At 33.6% G+C, this 10074-nt stretch overlaps 1 protein-coding gene across 1 annotated transcript; it reads right to left on the bottom strand.

Moving 5' to 3' along the window:
- Window positions 1-600: 600 nt before the first annotated feature.
- On the bottom strand, window positions 601-1334 carry LOC143562920 (uncharacterized). Its single transcript, XM_077050591.1, is given in 3 exon segments — window positions 601-942; window positions 945-1117; window positions 1220-1334. Coding segments are annotated over 3 exon segments (576 nt in total). The 5' UTR covers window positions 1281-1334.
- Between the last annotated feature and the right edge of the window lie 8740 nt (window positions 1335-10074).

Genomic DNA, 10074 nt, shown 5'->3' with positions numbered 1-10074 from the left:
ACAATTAGTTTTCATGAATATAATATTAATTTTAGTAATTGAAGCATTCCGAAAATATTTTATTCTATGTTTCGACATATATTATTGGCCGGTGCACGCTGGTTACTATAAGCAAACGAACCGAACTTATTTAGTTATTTTATTATATAAATGAATTATTTTTTATAATGCAAGTATTTACATACGATGTTTTTTTAGACGTTAAACTATATAAGTTACACACGTCATTTGCTATGTTGCGAACTAGACTGACATCGACTGATTCCGGGCACGTTCTCATCGCATCCAGCTGGTTAATTGCCGCTAGTTTACATTAAATTGTAGCCAAGTATAACTTTTATTTGACACGTCTATGCATGAAACTATGATTTCTAAAAACAACTTATATCATTAAGACGTAATCAACTTAATTATATCATACAAACATAACCTGAAAACGGTTAGTTAGAGTTTCAAATATATATATATATATGAAAAAAGGTAATTTATTATATTATTTAAACACTTGTTACTATACACTTTCGAAAATGCTAAATATGTTAAGTATGTACAAAGCACTTTCTTTTTATTCATAATCATATAAGCTAAGCTTGCGAGTCCTCAGTGAGCGGCAGGGGCGGCGGGGGCAGGAGGTGGTGGTGCACCCCCATCAGCAGGCGGTGGTGGTGCGCCACCTTCAGCTGGAGGTGGTGGTGCGCCTCCATCTGCTGGAGGAGGCGACCCGCCTGCTTCCGAAGGAGGAGGAGGTGAACCCCCTGCTTCCGGAGGAGGAGGTGACCCATCTGCTTCTGGAGGAGGAGGGGAGCCGCCTGCTGCAGGAGGAGGAGGAGGAGGCGAGTCACCTTTCTTAGGAGGTGAGTCGCCTTTCTTAGGGGGAGGCGAGTCGCCTTTCTTATGAGGAGGTGAGCCACCTTTCGCAGGGGGTCACCTTTCCCAGGAGGCGGCGTCTTGGAACAATCAAAGTAGCAAAAGCAGAGGTCTTTCCCTTCGCGCTTGTGACAAGCACCATGAGCCGCTTTCTCCCATTGTATACACTTTGTGTCACACTTCTTGTTGTCACATTTCCCCGAATACGTCTTGCTTGACTTTTCACATAATTTTGGAATAGCCTCTATTTCTGCATTCCAGTATATATAATCCGTACACATATTATTATTAAAGTATATATACAACACATATTATATATAAGATGTTATGTCATATAAATAAATCCAAGCACCCGAGATAGCAAGAACGAAAAGGAGCAAGATTGCAGACAAAACAAATGAACACTTGTCCATTTTTATTAAAGAACTCTTTGGGTGACAGAAAGTCAAGAGGACGGGTATATTTATAGGACAACTATAAGTCTTCAATACATTTGTATAAAAATGAATACTAGGTTTTTAAAGAAAATAAATCACCAAAATTATGAATTTCAAGTTGTGTGTCTTACATTGATTTTGATATGTTACGAATTTAGAAAGAAAGGACACACGTTTTAAAATCAAGATAAAAATGCAAAAAAATGGTCATGTTTAAGAAAAATGTTGACACACTTAAAATTAACTGTAGATAAAAGAAAATCCTAAATTAATTAAGGATGAAAGAAAATCATGTTAGTTATATAATCAAGTAAACATCTATATGCTATCTAATATTCAAGTCGGTAAGTAGCCAAGTAGGCATATCACCATGTCCCGTACTTGTCCCATACTCATTAATAAGTCTTCAAACATGATTATCCGGCCATATACTTATCCTAGATGTTTCGGGTTCCAGATTTTTCCATCAGTTTTGGGCTTCATTGTCATTCCCAGGCCCGACCCAAGGAGAGGGCGATGGACCCAGGTCCACTCTCCCAAAAGGCCATAGTTGTTAAAAAAAATAGATTTATATATAATTTTGTTTTAACACATAAGCCAACAAAATGATTCTTTGGCTTAATTGAAAGTATCCTAGACTATGAAACAAAGGTAAGGGCTTCAATTCCCACCATTAGTGTTTTTTTCTATACATAAAACTTTCATTTGTATTTTATATGAGCTATATTAACAACATTCTTTTTATTATCTGTTTGTTTTGAGCTTTTGAAAGACAACCTTATTGATAAAATTGTCAAATTGTCTATTACATAACTGAGAACGCGATTTTATTGGTCTGTTATTTTACACGCCCCAGGCCTCAAGGTTTTAAGAGGTTCTCGGAGACGGCCCTAATCATTCCCGACCACATTAATTCAACCCTCATCACTTAGTGGGACACCCTTTTCAAACTGCCTTTTGGCTAAAACCTTATATGGAAGTAAAACAATAGACTATACTAAAACATTAATTGCAATGTAATTTACAAAGACATATCATTAAGCGCACGACAATAGGTTTCTTTTTAGGATGATGAATATACACCTTTTAAATTTCATCTAAATCTACATCAATGTCTATAACATGACTCGCATCTCAACATTATGGGTAGTTGAGTATTCAGGTAGACACGACATTTTAGTTACTTTGATACCACTATGATAAAGGCTCTTTAGTGAACGATAAAACACCAGCACAAATTTAATATCAGTTATAATAAATTAATATTATTTACATTTTTATAATTAATTAAACTGATAAAAGCAAATATATTCGACTTGTTGAACGATTTGAAAATTACTTACTTATTAGCAAATCGATGATATTATTTACTTATTCGCAGAAAAAAAGAATCGCCACGGCATGTTGAACAATGTTAGGAAAATTACCTGACTATATTAATGAGACGGATGAAATTGAGAAACCTTGAAAGTGTGGCAAAGGAACGTCCCATCCCTGTTATGTTTTTATTTTTTAAAATGTTGTATATCTATTATTATTATTATTATTATTATTTGGTTTTAAAAGCGAAATTTTGTACACCACTTCCATCCATCACCACCAACTACAGAGTCGCACACCAGCACCTCCACAGGGCCGGCTCCGAGAAACCAAAAAAAGTTTTGGGTCGAAGGCGAAAAAAATTTTCGGCCTAAATTAAAAAGGAGTATTTTGTTGGTTTAAACAATTAAATTTTTATATGGGTTTACTTTGTTATAATTTGGGTTGTGTAAAAAGCTTTTGTATAAAAATTTGGGTTGTGCAACAAGCTTTTGTATAAAAATATAATTAAACATGTCTCAAATTAGAGTAGAACCTATGACCTTTTAGTTGGGAGTAATACTCCTTTGACACTAGACCAAGCTATTGGCTATGTAATTGAGAATAAATATATATATTTTTTTAAAAACATTCAGGCCTAACGGGGTGTCGGGCCTGTGGCCGTTGACCACCCCGCCACGCCTATGGGCCGGCCCTGCACCTCCATCTGCCAATACAACCGCATCCACCCTCTTTTCTTGGTCGACACCACCGGAGAACCTCCACCACCACCATCACACATCCGCTAGCATAACATTAATGACATTTCGTTAAAGTCATGCATTAACTCAATTAAACTAGATAGGTAGAGGTTGCAAGGCATTGTATCAACAAGGAGCATGTCGTTAGGACTTAGGATTATATAATGTGTTGATATACTAAATTAATTTAAAGCAAAAAAAAAAGTGAAATTGATCTTTTATATTGATTAGTGAAAGCGGTTGCGAATAACAAACATACTTTATATGATTTAAAACATATATGAGAAAAGAGTGACCAACTGGGGGATTCAGTTTTAGTAAGCTAACGAATAACCTAGTGAGAAATCACATAAACATGACTTTGTTTAAACTGTTCAGTCAAGTCAAGTTTGCAAAACGAAATTATTCCAAATGAAAAGGAACGGAGAAAGGCGAAACAGTAGTAACATTAAACAAACTAAAACTGTTTAAATCAATCGAACACACAATTTGAATCAAATAAGGTTCACAAAATTTAATCCAATATCTGTTCTTTTCTAATTTATCTGCTGGGCTTTTGTTTCAACATTAAGCCCAATATCATAATAATCTTTCTCGGCCCGACTCACCATTTTGAACTCCACAAGATGCACAAACCGGTTAGAGTCAAATGGTCAAATAATCATTTAGACCGGTTAATCCGGGTGGGTACTACTGGTTTTGCGTCAAGAAACCTTACCCAGTATAACCGAACCGGTTAACTGGTTTAACCAGAGAAAAACCGTTTTTTTTAAATAAATAAAAACCCTAAAAACCGGTTATGGTTAATTTGGTTTGTAACATGTTTCAGAGCTCAATACTACAACCCGGTTTATAACAGCCTGGTAGAATCGGGTGTAAACTGGTTTTCTTTGGATCAGGTACTAACCGGTTAGCCTGTGCACCTCTACGTCCACATGATTTATCTCTGGTCTCTTCATATATGCTGCATTTTTATTTCACTTATCTCCTGGGCTGCTGCTATAGTGCTATTCATTTGTAAATCCCGTTTTCATGTGTCTTCAAAAATATTATAGCTTGATCATCCACGTATGAGAAAATGAATATACTGAAATTAACAAAGATGGTCATGATTTATATCAAGTAATTAAATATTTAACGTAAGTAAATAAGTAATATTAATCATGCTTTTATTTACATTAATCGTAAATATAGTTACATTAATTTAACTATATGAGTAGATAAATTAAAAATAACGAAAAATGTCTCAGTAATAAAATGTCTTGTTCGTGCTAATGGTTGATATTATGAAAAAGGCAAATCCGATGCGGAAGTAGGTCGTTTTCAAGGTGGGAGATTTAGTTTGGATTCTGAACGTTATACGGAAGCCCAATTTGGTAAGTCAAGCGATGAGCCGATTGTTCTTTTCGTATTGTCTAGATGAATAATGATAACGCATACAAGGTGAATCTCTTACGTTTAATATTGCCGACAAGAGTGCTGTTGAACTAAATGGGGAAGCTTTCCTTATAGCCGTTGAGAACGTTGCCCGAGCATCAGGTATTCAGGTTTACATCGATTTGAATACTGAGGCGACTAACTCTAGATCTCGAGCCTGAGGGCGTCCTGGTGGAGTCGGGTTTAATTAAACCGGCGCTAATTTGGAGTAATAAGACAATATCTCTCCTATTCTAAAATTTACGTTGTTATCTTGGGTGGTTTTGAATTATTTATTTTTCCATTATGTTGGGATTTTTGGCTTTAGTACTAATTTTATTTTGATACAATGAATTGTTGAATTTTGGTTTGAAAATAAGTGTTGATATCTAACGGTAAAACTATGAAAAATTTTTAAAATCTTGATACTGCATAGAACCCAAATAATTAAGAAAATATATCTGTGAGGGATTTAGTTGTTAAACAATGCTTCAAATATATATCAAAATCTTGATATTTACGCTTTCAAATTATTAATTTGAGTGTTTTTACTTTAAAACATCGGTAACGATTCTGACATGTGTGTTACTTAAAAAGATTTGAATGATATTTAGTTATTGATGTTTTCAAATTGTTTTTCCATCAAATATGGATTAACACCTGTTCAAGCCTGTAACCCCCCAGCGGTGGTGTGACGACGATGTTAATAGTATTCGTTGTTCCGGTGCGTTTGTCATGGTGGTGGTGGTTGTGAATTTGGATATGTTAGGGGTAGGGTTAGAATTCTTGTTAGGAGTGTAAAATGTTGATCAGTTTCTATAATCGATGATATAATGGAAACAAGGAAATATGTAATACCTGATAATCCAGTGATGTTTGAGATTGACATCTTCTTAATCTGATCGAGTTCCCCTTTAGGGTGTATGGTTAGGATGGAGATTAGGTGTTCTTGATGAACACGATTTGAGAGAGAGAGGTAGGGGATGATTCTTATGGTGTTATTATTCATCATTAGTTATTAACCTCTCTAGTAAGCTCTCTATATATACACCCAAGGGGAAACCCTATTAATGTTAGTAAGGGTAATTCCGTCCATCAAGGATTTACCAGTTATAAACATAAGGTTATTTAGGTCAATGATCAATAATAAGATAAATAATTATAAGGGCCATATATAAATATATATAAAATATATATTTATTCTAACATTCTCCCACTTGGCCTAGTAATTATTTATTATGAGCATTAGATTAGTTTGATCAGAGGTTAATACTCATTTTAGTTCTAAACCCAAATTGCAGCAGAGAAATACAGTCGTTGAATCAATATTCGACTCAGGACCCCCATTAATCATACTACAACTCAAATTTAAAACCTAACTTTAGGATCAAATTGACAAATAAGCCCTTACCGTTGATTTGTATAATTAGTGTCTATACGTCTTTAGGCATGCATGAACGTATTTAGAGACAAAACAAATTTTCAACGTATGAGGAAAAATTAATAATTAATCATTCATAGTACGATACGCAGTTGCGCTTGGTCATTGGTAAAACCCGTCTCTATTATTGGCCATTTAGGAGACTTATGGGTGACAGACCTTTAATTAGTGGATCCATAAGCATATCATGAATGCATTCGATACAAAAGTTTAGTTTCCTCTATTTGTTCTTAAGTCATAAGCGAACAATAATTTAGACTTGTATCGAATTCTAATGCAGCTCCGCTTGAACTGTTACTGTTCAAGAAATAAGGGTAGCTGACTTTATCACAATAAGTCTTCAATATTGGATTTATATGAAGTTAATAAATTATGAGTCAACTGATAAAGTTTTCCAACAACATTTAGTGACACGTTGCGTTATGATCAGCAACATATTATGTCATTATAACTTAGGTCGTTGTTATCAGTTAGTTAGGACTCCTTCATGAGATAGTAATGTCTGCTGACATAAGGATATACCCAGAAGTTGACAAAGTTAGAATATTAGTAGTCAACCGTTTTTTTTTTTTTTTTTTTTTTTTTTTTTTTTTTTAGTTCTCACTTCTTCTTCTTTAAATTATTGTGTCTCGTTTCTTAGAGATATTGTGATATTTTATCAGATGCTTCACAATAGAAATAATTAGTCTAGTGTTTAGCAATGTGACCAATATCTAAACGAGTATAGATTTGAACCTTCTTAAGGCATCTAATTAATGATGCATAAGGAAATAATCTCATTTATCCTATTAGCCTCTAAAGGAGAGCAATATTGTATGTTACAAGTGTAAGGACCCGTTTCATGTAAAACATATAAAACTAATGAGTCTATCTCGGTGTATTTTGATAACTATTAAATAAGAGGTATCTCCGAGATTGATTAGGTCAAGATGTGCGTTAACAATACTTTGACTCATGTAACATATACTTGTCAAAAGAATGTCATCTATATAAGGACAAGTTTACATTAGTTGCTCCCACTCATCTTGAGGTAGGTAAATCAATCCACTTAGTTCTTGATGAAGAGAGTTGCATTATGATTTCATTATTGATTCTTGCATCAACCCATACATGGATTTTATTGACTTACAAACTAAGTGTTCTTAACCTTCAGTTTAGAACTTACAGGTTATTTTACGAACATGTAGGCCAGTGTTAGGGAAAGTTGTTTTAATGTTCATGTAATGTAGCTCTAAATTATTATAAGCTACTAGAACAGTGATGATCCTCAAAGTAACCTTTTGTAAGACAAGGAACTAGGTTCTTTGATAATTTATTCCCTCTTGAGTATACCTTTATCAATCAATCATACCTTTAGTGTATTAACGTTATTCATTCAGATTTAGTTTAGTAATGACTACCTTTTAGGTAATTCAACCAAATCCCAAACGTTATACTATTTTAGAAGATTGATTGATACTAATGGTTTAATTAGAAGAGGTAGGATCATTAAACCTTCCAAAATCCATTTAATCTTTAGTCAGGTAGGGTACATAATCATCAAAGTTAGTAGGCCTTTGAGACCTAGATGACCTCCTGAGTTGATTATTGGGTTTATAAGGAGTTTCATATTTTCAGGTATATTAGGAGCAATATTAGTTTCTAAGTATGTAAGAGTTGGTGCAGTATGGTGTACAAGAGGTGTAATCGGAGTTAAAGTAAGCGACAATCTCTCCCCCCGCGTCTTGTACTTAGCCAAGTTATGATAAGGACTTTTACTGCTCCTACTGACCTTAGAAATATGTAAGAATTCAGCATGCTTAGGGTCAACATCAGAAGACCAATAAATTCTAATTGAGGATTATATTAATTAGTCTTGGTAAGAAAACTAAGTTTTCCCATATTTAGGTATCCAACAAAATTTGTTAGGAGTAGCATTAAATGTTAAGGAGACAAGATATAATGGAGCAGTGTCTTATACAAGGGATGTTTTATGAGGTAGATTAAGTTGTTTCTCCCCCATCTCTTGCATATAAGGACACTCAGTGCTCCCACTGATCTTTTAGGCCTCTAAAACTCCATACAAGTTTTGGCGATTCATGTCATAGGAAACTTTCATACATTTTAGACTTGATTTCCTTATTGTCCATATTTCATAAGAAATTTTAAGGACATATTTAGAAGGAATACTGATAAGTATATATGAATTGATTTCTTTAAAGAACTTGTCCAGTAGGAAACAGATTAGATACAAGTTGATATTCTTCTAAGCTCCACTAATAGCAGTGAATTATAACTTATGGTGGACCTCACCTACCCCCTTTATCCAGTTTATATTTAGGGCATTTAACACATGCTTTCAAATCACTAAGAATGAGATTTAATGGCAATTCATCCTTTGTCAACCGAGTCATGATTTCTCATGAAAATTTTGGTCTTAATGGATGAAGTACGTAAGTCTCATTTATCTTTTGTTAAATTCTCATTTCTATGATAACAAAAGGTTGTGAAATTTGTAGCATCGCTTAGTTTTATCTTATAAGGTTTCTATTCAGATAATAACGACCGATAATATGATAGTTTTAGTTAGTAGTGACTTTGTTTTGGTCATTTAAAACCTTATAACTGTCAAAATGTAGCTTTAGTATTGATACTAAATTCTGAGTAAACTCTAGAATGTTTAAGGTATCATAAAGCTTAATACAAAACAGCTTTTATGGTTCTTACAACCTTAACATTAAATGAGTCACTGACTCTCATCTTAATTATTATCGATTTCTGATAAGGAAACGTATAAAACTAAACTCAACTAACATGTGTTAATAGGGATATTAATATTAGTGGAGTTAAATATCATTAATTGGTAACTACCTTTCTTAGCCAACTGTTCCCTTGAGGTATGGATAGTCTCTTTGCTCGTGCCTAGTCTAATGGCATGATTTTGCAGTGAGACTTTCCCTTTGAGAACTTAGAGCTGGAAGCAGTACTTGTATTTTGTTTCAAGACTTTAGAACTATCCTCTTTTAAGGTTTAGTGGTAATAAGGTGAATAACATTTGATTTTCAATTTTAGGCATTCTTTTTCCTGTACATATATTGCTAGCAACACACTCAGTTTCCTTTAGTACTTCTGAGTGTTATAGTTGATTCTTAAGGCATCTAATTGTACTGGTGGAAAAGTAATACACTGAAAAGACTTCATTAAGTTCCATGTATAAGCTCTCAGTTTATGGGTCATGGAATTAAATATTAGGATGTATTCACAAATGCCAATTAACCTTTTTATTTAGAATTAGAGTGTTTTGCATGCATCTTAGGAATTGTTTTGATTCTATTATTTCCATAGAAGAAAAAAAAAACGTTAGTCTTAGGAATTTTAGAATCCGTAATTGCTCACCTGATAGGAATCATGTAAGGAGTTCTTGATTATCATAAGAGACATATTTATTTATCCCACTGACTATGCTCAAGTGTTTTTCTGTAATACTTTTATCAGAATGAGCAGTAAGAATTTCAAGTCTTTAAGGATAATCAAGACTTAAAAGGGCAAATTTTATAAGACCCTTTTAGAAGCAAAACTCTTCTTAGGTTTTGTAATAAGAGTGGATGATTTAGGTTTGAGATTCAAACTTTATAGAAGAATTTTAGAGTGATTTATGTTATGGGTAATCTAATAAGGCAGACTGAAATTAGGATCATTAATGAAGGATCATTAATGTAAGGATCATTATGAAGATGTGATAATTTTAAGTATAACACCAAAATTAATTTTATTATACTTAAATAAAATAGATCACCGTTGGGCAGAAAATGTATTATTTAAGTATAAAATTCTTGTGCGAAAATAATTGTAACAAATCACCGTTGGGCAGAAT

This window comes from Bidens hawaiensis, unplaced genomic scaffold, assembly GCF_021521415.1.
Source record: "Bidens hawaiensis isolate Kalapana, Puna unplaced genomic scaffold, B.hawaiensis_p1.1 tig00021182_1, whole genome shotgun sequence".
Classification (NCBI taxonomy): Eukaryota; Viridiplantae; Streptophyta; class Magnoliopsida; order Asterales; family Asteraceae; genus Bidens; species Bidens hawaiensis.
The sequence above is the reverse complement of the archived record's forward strand: the minus strand, read 5'-3'. Positions and strand labels throughout refer to the sequence as shown.